Source organism: Drosophila elegans, unplaced genomic scaffold (assembly GCF_018152505.1).
Source record: "Drosophila elegans isolate 14027-0461.03 unplaced genomic scaffold, ASM1815250v1 contig_520, whole genome shotgun sequence".
In the NCBI taxonomy this organism is placed as follows: Eukaryota; Metazoa; Arthropoda; class Insecta; order Diptera; family Drosophilidae; genus Drosophila; species Drosophila elegans.
The window spans coordinates 4,581,524-4,599,282 of NW_024545903.1; the positions used below are offsets into that span (position 1 = coordinate 4,581,524).

Consider the following 17,759-nt stretch of genomic DNA (forward strand, 5'->3'; position numbering starts at 1 on the left):
GGGTGTCATAAAGTGGATTGTCTCTAGACCTACAAAAGACCGGACTGGAACACGGGCGTCAAATCAAATTTCGAACTGGGCTTGGTGATGATCCGAATCGGTAATTTGAATTTTTATTGTTTTGAATAGTGAAATCACAGAAGTGAACCGAAAGCTTATTTCGCATAACTTAGCGGACTAATGGCCTGTCATAATACGAAAGTTCTACTTAACGGGCCTTTATTACAAGACATCGCTAATAGACTAATTTATCTTTATTGATCTCCACTGATTAGTAATATTTGCTTAGCCAACTCGGTAGTAATATGAGGCAGGCCTATATATAGGTCTGTAGTATACATATCTAGTTGGAGGTGTATAAAAGAGGACGCTTGCACTGCTTTGCGGGCGAGCCGTAGCTGGACGGCTTGTAGTCTGCTGAAGAATTTTGTTTACCGGCTGCTCAACCTCGTCCAAATCATATTTAATGCGAGATCCGTTCTTAAAGTCTATATAGTCGTAGTCCTCATCGTTACCGTTTAAATCTTTCTCAACCGCCGGCTTCCGAGTTGTTGTGGTGGCCTGAGCAACAAAGTCTGCCAGCAAAGCGGGGGAAATTGTGGGTGCACCCGTTCCGGCTCCTGACTGCTGTAGTCCCTGTAGAATTCCTTGCAGGAATTGCTCGCGTACCAAATTACTCGACTGCTGAGAGTTCACCATCTCATCCGACTGTGGTTGCCTTATAATCGCACTGTTTGTGCCGGTGATTGTCTCATCTTGCGGTCGGCGGATGGGAACCTGTGCCAGGGCTCCCGGGTATCCCAGTAGTAGAAGCCATGGTAAAGCTGTTCGGATCTGTTCCTGCTCTGAACTCACGGGACCTGCACTTACTCGAATACTGGTCCATACCACTAAGCACAGTAGAAATCCGATTTGTTTCATTTCGAAACGCGTTCGCCTTTGAACTAACTCTGTCTGGGCATTGGTCTTGCATATTTAGCAAATATTTGCACCCGATGATATGTAAAAGCTAATTTAGGTTCATTAATAAGTTCGCGATCGGAGAAATCGATCGAGTCTCTCTTAAGTTTCTTTCTTTTTTTTTTTTTTTGCATTTTGTTTACCTTTTTAATTCGTTTACAATCGGTTTATTGGAACTGAATCATCAACAAAGATTATAACCCGGTGAATGCTTTGTTAGGGCTACTGCTGCTATCGAAACTGGTTTTTTGTTTTGGTTTTTACACCTGAAAGTTATAACTATGTAGACATTTAAACTAATTTACAAAAATCATCTTGCGTTAATTAGTTATCCCTCTGAAGTTAAGAAAGCAATTGCTTTCTACTTTTTTGCGCCGAACTGAAAATGGTCATAAGGGATATAGACCGTCGATGTCTGAGCTAAGCATTAAAAGAAAATTTGAACCAACAAAACATATAAATCCTATACAACAAAATCATTCCTAAGGGGCATTTGAAGTTTTTATAAGTTCGCTATTTTAAGGAAGCATCATATCATATTTCGTATTCAATAGTAAAATTCTCTACATTTACTTAGTAAACATTTTTGTTTTAAATTTATATTTTATTTTTTTTTTTGTTTATAAAGAATGTAGGTTTTCTCCTAAGAGTCGACTTTAATTTCGTAGCAAGTTTCGAAATCAGGATATTATTCGGAAAATGTCGTGTCATACTGAAGGAAAAATGGATTATAGTTAAGTTTAATTCATGGCTCTATATCCCGCTCACCTGCCATTCGTCCTCGAAAACAGGAATCCTGTAAGTTTCCACATTGGTCATCTGAGCCTGGCTGGACTTGAGATTCCGTACCAAAATCCGGCGAGGCACACCCTGTCGCACAAACTTAACCCGTGTGCGGGGCAAAGCCACTGGACTGGCAAAGGGCTGATAATTACCCCAGTACTGTGGCTCCTGGGAACGGTCGTTGAAGGCTCTGCTATTCAGGTTCACATATTGGATATTGGGCTGGCGACCAAACAGGTTTCTCAGAAGATTTCGTAGAGGAGCGTTCCCGGAATTGTGGTTACTTGACAACGCAATATTTGCGTTGGCCGAAGGACTGACAAATTGTACATCCTGGCTAGTTGCATTTGCAGTGATCGTAAGATTTCTTACAATTTCCCATATCCCGCGCCGGAAGAACGGTCTTGAGCCTATGACTTGAACCTGCGACGAAGTCGGGTATATAACCTGCACATTGGGTGATCCATATACTTGGTATCCTTGTCCTGCTATTGAACTGACTTGCAGCAGCAGGGTAAGACCAATCGAAGCGACTAACATGACAAAAAATAGATTTAAGCCTCCTTAGTTCCTGAGTTCTATTTAAGACTACGTCAGGCACTGGTGGCCGCTCTAACTTTTATATTCCCAACGCATAGACTTATCTAAGTTGTAATTAATGGATCAATTTTTTCGGTTGAATGCTTATAAATTAAAGTCAATTTTGGGTGCCTAAACGATATATCCATAAACCAACAAGTGGCTAGAAGATATATGTATTCTGAAATATATGGTTCCAACTATTGAAAATCTATTAACCTTATGGCGGGCTGTAGGTGAGTAAAATTTAGAAAATTTAAAAAAAAGTCAAATAACATTTTTAATAACACAAAAGTAAGTTTATAATTACTCGAACCTTAATTGTTGCTTCATTACTTTTACTTAATGCTTTCAAAAAAAAAAGTATATTAAAATTATTATTAAAAAAATATTTGCTACCAAAATCTCCTTCAATTTGACAAGTTTCGTGGATCGAATCGGTACCTGTGAAGTAGCTTCATTCCGACATCTGCCGCAATGTAATAAAGAAATTAAATCACTTCATATCTCTGCATATTTAAGTAGAAGACAGCTTTGGCTTATAGCTATAAAAAAAGCAAAAAATAACCCTATCAAGCATGAACCGTTATTCCAGCAAGCTTATCCATTATGCCGATCTAAGCAAATAAAAGTTAGGAACTTGTTGGGCGTGTTCTGAGCTGGTTTTAATAGCTGAACTAATTTACATGCAAGCTAGCCGAAGCGGTGACTAAACACTTTTCGTGCAAAAGACTAGATGATTGTTTAAGATCTTTTGAAAATGCTAGCAAACTGGGTTAATGTTTATTGGCAACAACTCAGAGGGTGCCATCGCATTTCTTTTGGCGAATAGGACTAGTATAAAAGCGCAGCTGTTGCCATTTGTCAATCAGTTCGAAGTGAACATCATTCCCACCATGAGCACCAAGTTGGTACTCTGCCTGTGCCTGGCGCTCTGCGGAGCCGTGGCCATGGCTCGTCCCCAGGAGGAGGTCCTCGACCAGGAGTCACCGCTGGAGAACAGCCAGGAGCTGAACAGCGTTGAGGAGAACGACGCGGAGGCGGATCCCTCGTCGTGGCGCAAACTCTTCGGCAGCGAAGGCAGCAGCGGAAACCTGGTGGTGAGCTTCCCCCAGTCCTCCAGCACCACCAGGAAGCCAAAGACCACCAAGCGGCCGTACTACCCCTACCCGTCCAAGTACCCGTCTCATCCGCACTACCAGCCTTACCCACAGTACCCGCAGTTCCCGCATTACCCGCACTACCCTTACCCCGGCTACTATCCTCCTCCTCCTCCGCCCTATCCATTCCCCGGTCATGGCGGACATGGCGGACATGACGGTGGACACGAAGGCGGCCACGAAGGTGGACATCATCACCACACAACGACTACCACCACAACGACCACCAAGAAGCCAACCGTGAAACCCACTCCTCCTGATCACGGTCCTCATCACCCACACTATCCTCCACCACCTCCCTACTATCCACCTTTCCCGTACTATCCACCACCACCACCGCCACCACCACCAAGCCACCATCACGATTCGGACGAATCCACCGAATCCACCCCGCTGAAGCCCTGCAAAAAGATCTTCGGCATTGGATTGGTGTGCGTCTAAGCGATAGATCTTCAATCCGACACTCTCTGCTAGCTCAATATTTATTTATTTATAATTTATTAACCGAATAAAAAATTGACGCACATAAATTGTATTTGATTCCTAATGGGAAGCTCTGCTTCATCAAATCTTTTTCAGTTTCCTTCGAAATATATAAGAATATATTTATAAGCTTATGTTTCTTGACTTAAACGTTGCAACAACTAAGTTTTCGTTAATTTCCGAAATGTAACAAAAATGTTTTTTTTTTAATTAATCATTTATATTACATAACAAGGCTTCACAAAGTTCAGTTAGATGGTATGCGAAGCAATAGCAATAGTTTCACCACAAATTTGACAACCAACCCAGCATTCCACACTTGTCAACTTTAAATATATTCATTTAGATTTAGATTTATTGGGATCGACAAAATATGTCAATAAACATGACACCGTGTTCAGCGTTTTATGTCGCCACAGGTGCCCTGGAGATGCGTTCCTAATTGACAGCGACAGCCTCATTAACATGATTGTCAGCACCAGAATCGGTGTAGCCAAATGTAAGCTTTTGTTTGGCTTGCGATTAACATTTTCAATTCACTCGGGGCGCACATTACATATTCAAATTTTGTTTCGTGGCCCAACAATGTGAGCTACAGCCACCGAAAACGGACCGATGAAGTCGATGACTTCATTGCCAGTTTAAGGTGGTCGAGCTCATTATAAAGATAAAGTTCGAACAATAGTTGATGTCTGTCATCTAATAGTCGGCTTATTTATCGGGATCCTGTTTGCAGACTTTCTGGCGACACTAATTAAATGTCCGCCAGCCATTACTAAATCAAAACAGATCCAAGTCAGGACAAACAACAGACCGAAGATGGAGATACAAAGGCCAGGCTAGTTAACCATTTCCTCCGGCCCGCCGAACATAACTTTGATTCGCTCAGTGTGCGTGTTCCGAAAATCGTAAATTTCGGATGTTGTTAAAAAAGTTTTGGCAGCGGCATAAATCTGCGGCCAACGGGACAACAGCGGCCACGGCGAAGCCAGTTCACTAACGAGCCAAAATCGTTGACTGGAAATCCTTGAGTACAGAAATAATGCCTATAAATATGCTGAAGCAGTTGTCTGTGCCCCTTTGTGAGATTCAATTGAGTCGAGGCAGAACTTTTGCCAACCATCGTTCGAAGGTCAACAGCGCAATTTGTTTCCCCAAAACATGTGCCGGCAAGAGCTGTGGGTTAAGGGTGAAGCAATTGAAAGCCCAACCAAGGTGGCCCACAATTATGAGTGTTTGCGATGACTTGGGGCGATCCATCTGGGCCAATCGAAGAAGAGTTATGGAGTGCTTGGGCCCGTCCTGATTGTTCAAACAATGAGCGTAATTACGCATTTGCATCGGTAGGAAAGGAAGGGCAATTACACGCAGATTACCACGTAATTTATGAAATATGCAGGGACAAATAAAATACTATAAAACACGTACCTCGGACCCCATAAATAAGCCAACCGGGCTTAGCCAGCTGCCCATAAACTATTCGTTTGCCGGGGCCGTCCTCCGTTCAAATGTAAATGTATATGCCCCCTGCTGCCGGGGTCTCTTGGCCAAGTCAGTGGCTCTTCCATCTTGAGTTCGAGCCTGGCAACCGCCGGAAGTACTCGGAGTGGCGGAAACACAAATGAAGTTAGCCATATCAGTGGAACTTACTTAGCTGGCATTTTTATGGCATTTCGCATTGTTAGGACAACTTTTCGGCTCAAAAGAAAATAGCAGGCATTGCGCGTTTTACGCTCTTAGAGACAGTTATTAAAAATTTGATCTACCCGGAAGCCCCGAAACGTACTTTAATTGGTTGCCTTTAAAATGGTAAGGGGCAACAAAACAAATGAAGAGTGCCAGTGAAATGAAACAAATTCCTCACGATTCGTTTGTGCTGGCGTTTTTGTTGCACCAATTTGTTCAGTACATTTTTATACATTCATTGCTGTGTGTATTTCAAATATAATTTGCACTCAACAAATAAATCGGCCGACTCTCCTTCAATCAACCCTCGTCTCTACTTGGCCATTGTTCACGACAATAGACGTCTGCGTATGGCTTTTCACTTTAATTGTGTGAAATTATTTTGAAAAAGTGTTTCGCTTTTCATTTTGTTCTCCCCCCCGCTTTTTTACGCTTTTTTGCTGTCCAATTTCTTTTGCTCCCAGTTTTTGTTAACGATTCGTTTAGCACAAGGCCATATTTATTTGAATGGCAGCCTTTTAATGTCGATTTTTATTGTGCGCTTTATGGACTCAAATTGCCTAGACAAATGAGACAGAGAAAAACAATTTATTCATATATATATTTCATATAGATATACACATATTAAATACATTAAGATTGCTGAAAAATCATGTCGAGTTTAAGGCAAATAAAATATTTTTTTCTATTCTTTTGCGAAAAGCTATTGAAGTTTTAATTAAGAATCGACGCCGAAATGTGAATAGGTGAACATTAATTAAGGCCGCTCCCCTGACCCAGTCACCCTGTTCTAGATGGCATCGTCTTCTTTCGGTCCTGGCCGTGTTTTATGTGCTGGCCATCCTTGTGGGCCATTAGGTTTATATTTGGTAGCCACATTTACGTCAGAAGTGATTGTAATGAGTTTTTGATATTCCCCCATTGGCGTGAGTTCCCCCCTTTCCCCCAGGCTCTTCCTATTCTTGTCAATTTGAAAATGGCCCGGGTTCTTCCTTCTGTCCGAATGTCCGACTGTCGAAATGTCAGGCTCGGCCACAGTTGGCTGTCAAACATAAAAAATAGAAAAAAATATACCGTCCTGCCAGTTGCTGTCGAAGTAATCAAAATGTGGCCAGAGAAATCAAAGCATCTAGGATAAATACTGAATTAAATATCAGCTGGAGATATCCGGCCAATCGGGGGCAAAATTTAAAGGGCAATTTCGGCGCCTAGCCATTTAATTCCTATTGGCCTGGGAGCTCCTCTCCTTTTTTATCCTTGAGCATTAGGCGAAGACAAGCGAGTGTTTTAGAGAACACAGAGCTTTGGGTTTTGTTTTCGCTGAGGGCTCGAAGCGTCGAAAACAAAAACAAAGTCGTCTACGGAAAAGGCGCCAAAGCGAAAGGCACACACAAATACACACTCAGACGCACGCACACAAAGGAACACTCAAGGTCCTTCTAACTCGTGGTTTTCTTGTTCTTCACTTTCACTTGGGGGGTTTTCGAGCTGCTGCTTCTTTTTTTTAATTTCTTTAAGAGCTAAGCAGAAATGGCGAAATAAGCATAATTTCAGGCGCCATAAAAACAAAGGCAGCAAAAAAATAAATTCACACAATTTGAAAAACGCAAACACTCAACACGCCAGCCAAAGCAGGCTACAGCTGCTTAGCTCCAGCTCAATCGGCTGCTCCTTTTCTACACATTACAAAAAGTACAAAATAAATGTACGGTGCGATTTCCTGTTTTTAAATTGTTCTACTTTTATGCAAAAAGCACTTTTAACCAATAGATTGTTCACTACTTTCGAAAATTAATTTATATTAAATTATTTTTTCAAAGAGTTGAATTTTGTACAACTTTATTCCATAGGTCAAAATGTAACTACCTCAAACGAATATTCAACTTAAGTGTGGTTAATTGAACGGAAATGTATACCAGCATCAGGAAAACAATAAATTTAAATAAATAATTCAAATTCGCCTGCTTTCTGAATTAATGCTTCCGAATGTCAAATCGATTAACCAACCAAATTTTTCTTTTAAGTCTATCAAATTGCATTTAAGTTAAAATAGGGAAATAACGTTTAAGTCTTGAACTAAATAAATTATGCATTTTCGAAGACTTTAAAATGAAAATGTTAACTAAGAGTATTTCTCCAAGTGTAAATGTTGCCCCTGCAGCTGTTTAATGGGCTTCCCTTTCTAAGTGTAGGTGGGAGCGTAAGGGTGTGTGTGTGTGTGTGGGTGTGGTTGATGGCCAACATTTTTGCTTTCTCTCCAAGTGTTGGATGAGAATGAATTAAAAAAATGTTTACGAGTCGACCGCTTGATTTTCAGCACATTGGTAAAATAGCTGGTCGAAAGAAAAACTGAAAAACAACAACGGCGCGTAGAAGACCATAACTGAAAGAATGTGCAAAAGCACACCTCCCCATTATCGTCCAAGTCCAACCTGCTGCGGCCATTACCAGACCGACCAAAACCAAACCAAACCGAACCGAAGCGAGTGTGTAAGTGTTTGTGGTGACGGTTTTTGGGTTACGCTTAAATTTCCACCATTAAGTGGAACAGCAGGGCGTCGGCGGCGGCAATTTATTGAGTTGGCCAGGCATCGTTCTCAATTCCAATGGTTTTAGAGCAATGCAACTTATTTAATACTAATGAAAACTTTAACCTTGAAAGCTATGAAGCCGATAAGCATCGCATTGGCATTAATATAGCTAATTAGAAGTTTCAATATTGTCTTTTAAATTTCGCAGGACATTGCGACTTCTTAAACAATAAAATATATAGAGTACTTCTACAAAGAAGAGCTTATATTTATGTAAGTTTCTCCCCATATAATAAGTATTTTTGGCTATTACTTTAAGACAGTTATGCAAGTTTTCCCAGTTGAAGAATATTTTAAATAAATTAAATTGGTATAAGCCAAACAATTATACTTCTATCACTTAATTTGATTAAACTGAATTGTTTATAAGCCAAACAATTATACTTCTATCACTTAATTTGATTAAACTGAATGTTATAGATTGAAGTTATATAAATGAGTTGAATACAAAATAGCATTAAAATAATCGTAGAAGTTACATTTTCCAATTGCAATTATTGTTCAAAATTCCCATTCAAACGTACCTCAACTACTCTTCAGTTTCCAGCTCGAAATACTTAATAATTTTCTTTGTTTTACGGGCATCCTTCAGTTTGTAAAGAACCATCATCAGCCAGGGCAACTGTGAGTCAGCTTGTACTTATTTTTATATCTTTTCTAAGCTCCTTCTTTTTATTTTTTGTCGGCCGTAAAGTTTTAATTATTTCATGGCCCACTTGAAGACCCTCGCTGAATGGTCAGCATGTGCGGTAAATGAGGCTAGAATTTGCAGCTAGGAAAACAATTCAATAATTGGCAATCAGAGGGAGATACAGTAGTACAGAGGGCAATGGGATAAGCCTGAAAATTAATATTGAGTAACTTCGATGGCTGCCACACGAACTCGATAAACAAGTTAATTAGTTTCTGCTCTTTGGCAATGGGATTGTAATTAGCGGTCAGCGCGAAGCTACAGCTCGACTGCTACTGGACAGGGCCCAAATGAATAAATTGCTGCAGTGCCAGTTGCAGTAATCTGAGGTAAGGATGCTTAACAAAAGTACCCGCAACCAATTAACGGTCACATAGGCTGATCGCGGGCAGGCCACGCCCCTTTGCCCACAGAAAGGCCATAGTATATTGCAATTGCAATTTAATTGAGCGAAATGCTGCCGCACTCAACCCAATTCCGGGAATCAGGATAATCGTGCGTTTTGAATGGGTGGCGTTTGAAGACCGCCGAACAAAATGAGACAGAATGCACTGGGATCTAAGCGCCCCGATAAATTTCTGGCCACCACCACTGCTGCCACCTCTGGCATTTGCCAAATTATTTGCGAGTTTTTCAAAACCGAGCGGCGTGTGGCTTTGGCTTAAATTTATGCGGCAGTTCGCGCAGTTACAGGTAACCGCTCTTCAGTCTATTAAATCAGTTGCGAAAAAGAACTGAACGAATTATTTATGGCACGCATTTAGGCAGTGATAAAATATGATAAATGCCCGGCAGAATGCCGAGATCCTAGTGCCAGTGCACCATTATCTGGACCCCTCAGCTCCCTGCCATATGCATAATTTAAGACAAATTGACTATAAATCAGACTGCTCAACATTTTCGGTTGGCTTTGCCACCTTAAACGAATAACACAAAAAAAAAAAAAAACAGAACCGGAATGTCGAAATCGACATCAGCCTGAAAGCGCGCAGCACATCTGGACACAGGTGGCACAACAAAAAACAGCAACGACAAAAACAAAGCCGAAGGATGTGACACCAGGAGCGGCAGGAACCGCATGGCCATTGTGATGCCGCAAAACAAGCACAGACTGAGCAGACAACAGCGGCAAACGAGCAAACCGACCATTTATTTAAAAATGTTTTTATAATTGCGATGCCCTAGGCTAAAAGCAGAGTTCGTCGGTTTCTGGTAAGGAATCGGAGTTATTACAGGACGGTATCACAAAGGTGCTGTGAATTAAAATTGTCAATTTTCAAACTATTTCTTCAATTGTATAAAATTGAAAAAAAAAAATTTCGTTTGTATTTTATTTTAGAATTGTTTACAAAACAAGGACTAGCTTAAAACAATATATATATTTAAGGATTATGCCTATATTATGGAATATGTTTATGTATTTTTGTTTTTTTAATCATTTTATTTGAGACTATAGTATAGTTTGGTTTCTGTTTAGAAATCTGTAATTATTTTGATGTTTTCAGTTTATTGATATCACTTACCAGGTACTAAAATGTATTTCTTAAAAGTTATTATCCAATTTTATTTTGTTAATTGTGAACTGTTTTTGATTAGTAAGGTAAGGACTTTAAGTGACAGTCTTAGAAATCAATCACGAAATATTTCTGCTAAAATTACAATGGCCTTGTTAATTTATTGGAAAATATGTTCATTAATATTGAAAATCCTACAAGGGGACTTAGATTTCGTTGTTAGACTACAAGTGCTGAGTGGAACAACTGTGCTTTTTAAACTATTTCTGACAACGAATTCATTGACTTAACATATATAGGTTTTTATTGATCGAGGGATTCTAAATTTAGAATTCTTTTTAGACAATTTGTTGGCCTATTGTAGATTTTATAGTTATGTGCAACCCACAGCTTGTTTGCCCTTCTGTTTGTAATTGCAGGGAGGAAACATATAAATCTGCTGAAAAATACGAGGAAAAATGATTTTTCAGAGCGCGGCACGTGCTTGTCAGCTATTCCCCGGGCATCCCCCCGCGGGGATTCCCCAACTCCCACTCCCGCCGAATGCTGCAGCAGCTGTCCTCTGCACGCAATTAATCACCTGGCAACGTTGGCTGGCGACCCAGCGGACGGAAAACGCTGCCCCGAAATTCAATTTCCTAGCCAAACATGACCGCTCGTCCCTCATCCCGATTCATCTACATTGCACTATGGGTGGAATCCGTGTATTTTCAGCATTCTTTCAAGAAGGAGTAAAGAGTCGTTTTTTTAATACAACTTTGTTCATTAGTAAGACATTCAAGCACATAAAAACAAGAAAGGAATCAAACTTCGACAAGCTATTATTACCACTATATTTTAATTTCTGTGCGTATCAAACAATATATTCGATTCGTCACGGTGATATGTTCAAAAACAACAAAGCTATTTCGATTTTGAGCTGTATTTGTTGATTTTTTTAATGATCCGGACAAACAGACAGACCGTCAAGCGGATATGCCCAGATCAACTTTCCTAGTGTTGCTGACAAAGAATATTATAGGGTTGTAAATGTCTCTTTTATTGCTTTACAAACTTTAATTAAAATAACACGCCATTTAAGATAATTTGGCCTATATTTTAGCTGCGGGTTTTTAAAGGTTTTGAAATTGTTGTATTATGCTTAAACAAAGGTTCAAGGGCTTTAAATCTTAATTCTTGAAGACTTAACTAAAATAGTGCTAAACCCTTGTCAACGGAAAAGATTTTGGCTTTAACAAATTTATTCTAAATTGCGACCATAGTCCAAATGGTTGCAGTCGACGTCGACTGAGGGCCATCGAGCTGGCAAAACAGCTTGGCTCGTTTTGCCTTTCAGAGTCTGCGAATGTCTAAAGCCGCTAAATATGAGCGCAGTTCCTTCAGCTCCTCGCGCCCTCGAGTGGCTGAAGCACCTTTTAGACATCAGCCAGGCACTTAATTTTGCGCACTTTTTAGCAGTTGCCAAGCCGAGCCAAAAGCGAAGACCTAGCCCAAACAAAAACCAAGCAGACGGCCAAGAAGCTGGCGCGTCAGTCAAAGTGCAAGTGGCACTTGTTGCCACTCCAAGCGTGCGGGCACAAAACGGAAGCTGCTGCCAGAGGAAGCGCTCTCCTGCGGAATTTTTCCACCATCCCAACCCGTTGAGCTTTTCATTCTTGAACCTCGTCACTGGAAAACTAACCCTAATTGCTTGTACGCTGCATGGCTAGAGTGGAAAAACAGAGAGCCAAGGGTATTTTCACTTTTCCCTAAGGTAAGCTTGGCCACACACATATACTGTAAATAACAAACATCTCATGTGCCCCAGCAATTACTTGCCTCCAAAACTATTCAAACGAATTTTCGGGAAAATCGTATGAGCCCTTTGCTGACAGGCCACTGGGAAAGATGGGAGCTTTAGACTCTTACTTGAAGTCTGGTTACTCAACAAATTAAAAGTTCTGGCCGGGCTGTGACTCTCCAAAGAAACTATAAATTCTCAAACAAAAAATTTAAATTAACACCGAAATAAATTTAGTTCTTACTTTAAAAACTATCGACCTACCGAAATCAGTTCACGAAAGTTTTTTATGAAAACTAGATTGTACTAACAAATAATTTAGCAGGCCTATAAAAAAAAATCGAAATATATTTTTTTGACAATTAATGCTTGGGTTATAGAAAATTATTCCAGATTAAATTTATTTATTTACACACAAACTGTTTAGTTTTTTATTTGTTTCATTATTTTTGTTATTCACTGATTTTTTATTACAAAACTTCAATACTTACTTGTTCTAAAACAACTATAATCTGCAAAGATCTTGCATATTATTTTTCAGATCTTTGCAAACCAATTTTTTACTGTGTTTAAATGGTTTTAACTAGGAATTCTGTTGGCCACAAAACCCATGGCAATTTGGCTTCGTCCTTGAGCCCCGCCACCACACACATTTCAGTTTCAGCCCTGGGTATTGATGAAGGACATGGAGCGACGGGCAGTTCATAGGCCTGCCTTCCTCGAATCTGCATTAAGTGCAAGGATATTCATGCAACCATGTATCCGTGTATTTGTACAATTTCCCAGGGGAAATTTATGTAAATAAAATAACGAATAAAATTTACAATGTTACAATAATGTGCAGAATATTCGAGTCTGCATTCAGCCTGGTTTCCCTTTCAGACATCCATTCATTCATTCATTCATTCATTCATTCGTACAGTTGATTTTGTTTCGATTCACTGGAAACAGTGCACTGCAAACTCGCCCCTTTTCAGTTCTGTATGTTTACTAACTGTGTACTTCTCAATTGGTTTATTTTCTCCACGGATAGCATGGAAAATTCTGCGCAAAGGCCAACAAAGAGAAGGGGAGGACTCTACTGCTCTCAAGTCACTTGTCAGAACCATTAAATGTGTGGGGGTATAGCTGAAGCAACTGAATGTTTACTGAAATCCAGTCTAGACGGTGACCTTAGGACTCGGGAACAATGGTTACGCAATCGGTTTGATGGCCCGAAGAACAAACTTTAATTGCTTTGAGGCAGGAAAAGTTTTTTAATCATGATTTTGCGCATTTTACAGATGTGCGTTCTGGAATATTTTTAGACAAAGCCACCCACATGAGCCGAGGACTGGGAGATTTTTCACACTCAACTAGATGTGTAATAAGCAAAAGCTTCAATCGTTCCCTCGCCCGCCCGTCGAAATGGATTAGAAACAACTTTGTCTGCGCCAGAAAGTATGCAAAATTATTGAAATTGAGAATTCAATTTATTTGCAAATGGCTTGCCATATATATTCATCCGAACGAACAGCTTTTGCCTTGTTTTCCGTTTTCAGGACTTTGCTTTTTACCACATATATGTGATGGCAGAGTGGCAAAGGGAGGGAAAAAGTTTAAGGATAACTGAAATGTACGCACGAAGGCGCCAACATCTATTAAGCTCCAATGGAGAATCTAATACATTATACATATACAATATATATACACATATATTCGAGCATAACTTGGAGCTCGGTGTGTTTGTGCACGAATAACACAATCAATAATTATTTCCATATCATTAGATGCCAGATCGCAAAATGAAATGCAATAGCAAAACGTATGAGCAAAACAAAAAGTCGTAGATTCCTCTTCTATATTGGTTTATGAATCACCAAGCATAGCAAACCGGCCTCCTACAAAGTTGAAAATTTTATTTTGCTTCTTGTTGGTTCCGCCAGCTGTTTCTACATTCCGGGCGGGAAAGCTAAAAACAATAACAGAAATTTGTTAGCCAATATTGTTTCTATTAATTTAGCAGGAAGCGTTTGAGGAGAAAGCCAAATGGCATTCTTTTCCCCAAGATCCACACCGACAGGTCTCCTGAACTCAGGGGCCTAGAGACTAATGCCCCACACATATGTGCTCGCCATCAAAGTTGAAAATTTAAATGAACCGACAAAATGAAGTTCATTTCCAATTAAGCCAAATGCAACAAAAAGCCCAAAAGGAAAGCCCAAAAATACAGAAAAGAAAAAGAAAATGTCAAGTATTCGTAACTCGACTTAAAGAATACTGCATGATGTGATTTAATGTGCTATATTATCATTAACTTAAATAATCTGAGCTTTAACTTAAATTCAAAATTTTATTTATTACTCAGAACAAAAATATCAGGTAATTTTGATTAAAAATAAAAGTTGAGTAAGCTTAGATAAGTTTTTTTTAGCAACAAGCCCGAAATTTTAATTTGGTATTCACAAACCTTAAGGCAAAAAAAGCGATGCTACAATGCTGACAATGGCAGTTTAGAAAATGACCATAAAACCGATATACCCTAAATACCCAAAAATAATTCATACAAAGAAATAAAAGAACGCTGGAGAAAGCCATAAAAACAAGTGAGGAAAACACGTGGCAACCGCCAGCAAAAAAAAAACAACTTTCTAAAGGTGAAAATTTTCGGATTGCGTGCGAGGGGTGGGTGTTTGACTCCCTTGAGGCGACAAATGTGCACAGAAAAACACGCACACATGATGATAATTTAAAGCTGATTTTGCAGCTGATTAAAATTGAATGGCCGAAGGCAGAAGAAAAACAGGGTGAGAAAGTAATGGAATTTGTTTCAACAAACAGAGATAGAGTTACACTGCGTATGCGTAATGCGTTACAATGTGCAACGCAATGTCATTAAGAACAATGGTCGCACATGCTTGAAGATTTCAAAAACTTATAAACGAGCCCCATGTTGTGCAGGGCAGTGTTCTTTGACCCCGATTAATCAAGTTTGATTTATGAGGGAGCTGTAAGGTGCAGCGAGCACTTGGCTTTCAGCCAGTCACCCTGTCACATTTAATTGGGCCAGGCCAAGAGAGCCATTCGTTCGGCGGCAAAAAAAGGCAACTCACAAACAACTGGCAATTGCACTCTGCTCTCAAGTCCGATTAAGGATCGTTGGCAGCAGGCAGAAGGACATGAGTTCCTGGTTGCGCAAAGGTGGAAGAATAATTGTACGTATAAATAATTGATGGCTATAAACGGGACGAAGCAAAGTGCGAATGAGTCGGAGGGGGACCGCAAATGAGCGTCATCGAGTGTCGATGTGGCAATTGTTTCGCATTTGCTTTAATGCCCCGCACAAAGGGGGCCTATTAAGAGGATAAAAGAGTACGTATTCGCAAAAGTGGCCCTGCACAAACAGTAGAATGGCCTCAACACCCTTATCGAGGCTCCACTCTACTCCACACTTTTGTATAAACAATGCATTGATCCCTGTTTGCTTTAATTGACAACATCGTTTGCAGCTCGTATTCGAAATCATTTATGCATGTGCAGCTTTTCCTCTGTAATTACATTGTAAATTTAACGCCCCGAAACCGAGGTTTTGAGGAGAGGAAGGAACACATTATACCAGTGGCGTAAACTTTACAGAATTTAAAGGGGCATTACAGCCTTTAATGTAATTATATTGTTAGGAAATACGCTCAATAAAAAAAATTTACAGTAAGAATTACTTCTTTAATTTGGTTATAAACTATGTTGAAATGTAATCATACGGCAAGAAGTATTAAAGAGTAAATAAAAAGGTTTAAAGCTGGTTAAAATATACGTTTAATTTTCAGCAATTTAGAGATTCTGACGTTTCGGGAATACCCAGATAGAGTTCGGCTGACAATGTGTTTCGCACAAGAGTTAAAGAGAAATATATAGGATATAATAATTGTGGAACTTAACTTAGAGTATGTATATACATTATAATCCTTAGTACTAAAGTCAGGTGTGTATGTACATGTGTGTATGACCGCTTGCTACAATTTATAATTGTTTTAAAAACCGAATATTTAATGTTTGAAGAAACGGCTATAGATCATAAAGTTTGTTAATCATATAGCTATTATAAATAAAAAATCATATGTAAAATTCTCCCCCTTAAAACAAATCTGGCACCAGTTGCTGTTTTATACACCCCCTCTAGTGAAATTCAACACAGAACACCAAGTTTCCAAGTCCACTTGACTCGCTTGTAAGAAGCTGTTTGCGACATGCTTGTAAAACTGTTAACACACCGAGGCAATAACAAAAGCCAGAGTCAGACACTCACACACATACACGTTCGTGCACCGACAAGGACACAGACACCCGCCCCCCCAGTTATTGCGCGTGGGCGTGGCGGTGTCATTAGAGACGCTCAATCTCTGTGGCCTGTTTGCTCATGAGACGCAACACAAACACTTTGATTCAATTTCACTCAGGCAACTGTTCAACTGCAACATCAACTTTTTACCGCCCGCAAGGCCACCCTCAAAAACGACCCCCATGGAAGTTTTACCACCCCCTTTGGGGGAGCGAGGAAAAAGTTTCGGTCGGCACTAATGCAAAATTTAAGAGAGCATAAAATGCCAGCAAACGGCACGCACAAGTTAACAATCATTTAATTTCCATGTTTCAAATAACAATTTCGCCGGTCCAAACTTTTCGCCTGCCTGATAAACTGCTATTGCCTCCAACTTCTAATTACAAATGCAGAATAATGGCTGAACCGATGGCGAAGCACTCTACAACTTGAACAGGTCCAATGCCCACAGTGCACCCACAATCGAAAATTCTTTTCCAAGAAACGCAATAGTTTTGCAAATTCATAAGGTCCATTCTCCGAGGGAAATAGTTTACCGAAAGCAAAAATAGTTCTGGCAATTTCACAATAGCGATTTGCAAACAAAGTTAGGATTAGTATGCGTAGAGTAGAAATTCCTTTTTGAAAGAGAGGTCCATAAACGGTAGATCAATATGTAATCCGCAGTAATTAATCCAGTGAGGTCTTTTAGTTCAAAAGAAAATTTAATGCAAATAATTTTTATAACAATTTTTGTAATATGGAAATGTAATTTAAGCATATCAACTAAATTAGAAAAACTCGAATTGAAATGAGGATGAACAAATTCTCAAAACAATCCAGTCTGGTATACCCAGTTCAGACGGCAGACCCCTCAGCGAATGGTTATCCATCTCCATGTAATTGCATTGAAAACTCAGTACTTTATTTACGCAGCGCCCCCGTCCCAGTTCATTATGGGTTACGATGTGCATTTCCATTGGCTGTGCACTATTTATATTTGGTCGACGGTCCGATGGGCGGGTCATGCATTCATTTCGTTTTGATGAGGTCATATCTACGTACCAGATAAATGCTGCTTGGCTTAGTGATACAAGGCACGAGGAAATTACATGGTCAGACAACCACGAAAACCGAGATTTACAATATGAATTGGTCAAATATAAAGCTCGCTGCCTGCGTCGACTAGTCAATACACAATAAAAGGCTGTTTATGATTTGGAATTCTGATTCAT

The 17,759-nt window shown here is 39.8% G+C and overlaps 3 protein-coding genes across 3 annotated transcripts; 1 reads left to right on the plus strand and 2 right to left on the minus strand.

Moving 5' to 3' along the window:
- Positions 1–81: 81 nt before the first annotated feature.
- LOC108145385 lies at positions 82–929 on the minus strand. The gene has a single exon (XM_017270780.2). The coding sequence runs from the start codon at positions 919–921 to the stop codon at positions 286–288; it is 636 nt and encodes a 211-aa protein (XP_017126269.1). The 5' UTR covers positions 922–929; the 3' UTR covers positions 82–285.
- Positions 930–1,596: 667 nt separating this feature from the next.
- LOC108145340 lies at positions 1,597–2,283 on the minus strand. Its single transcript, XM_017270729.2, has 2 exons — positions 1,729–2,283; positions 1,597–1,672 (listed from the first exon to the last, which is right to left on the minus strand). Exons 1-2 carry the CDS (start codon positions 2,281–2,283, stop codon positions 1,649–1,651), a joined length of 579 nt encoding a protein of 192 aa, XP_017126218.1. The 3' UTR covers positions 1,597–1,648.
- Positions 2,284–3,218: 935 nt separating this feature from the next.
- Positions 3,219–3,992, plus strand: LOC108145384 (early nodulin-75). The gene has a single exon (XM_017270778.1). The coding sequence runs from the start codon at positions 3,219–3,221 to the stop codon at positions 3,921–3,923; it is 705 nt and encodes a 234-aa protein (XP_017126267.1). The 3' UTR covers positions 3,924–3,992.
- Positions 3,993–17,759: the final 13,767 nt, after the last annotated feature.

What these genes read in the sequence shown, in the direction of transcription:
- LOC108145385 (XM_017270780.2), bottom strand. Translation starts at nt 921, where the DNA reads ATGAAACAAATCGGATTTCTACTGTGCTTAGTGGTATGGACCAGTATT.
- LOC108145340 (XM_017270729.2), bottom strand. Translation starts at nt 2,283, where the DNA reads ATGTTAGTCGCTTCGATTGGTCTTACCCTGCTGCTGCAAGTCAGTTCA. An exon ending in TTTTCGAGGACGAATGGCAG is followed by an intron (nt 1,673 to 1,728) that starts GTGAGCGGGATA and finishes TTTTTCCTTCAG; the next exon opens with TATGACACGACATTTTCCGA.
- LOC108145384 (XM_017270778.1), top strand. Translation starts at nt 3,219, where the DNA reads ATGAGCACCAAGTTGGTACTCTGCCTGTGCCTGGCGCTCTGCGGAGCC.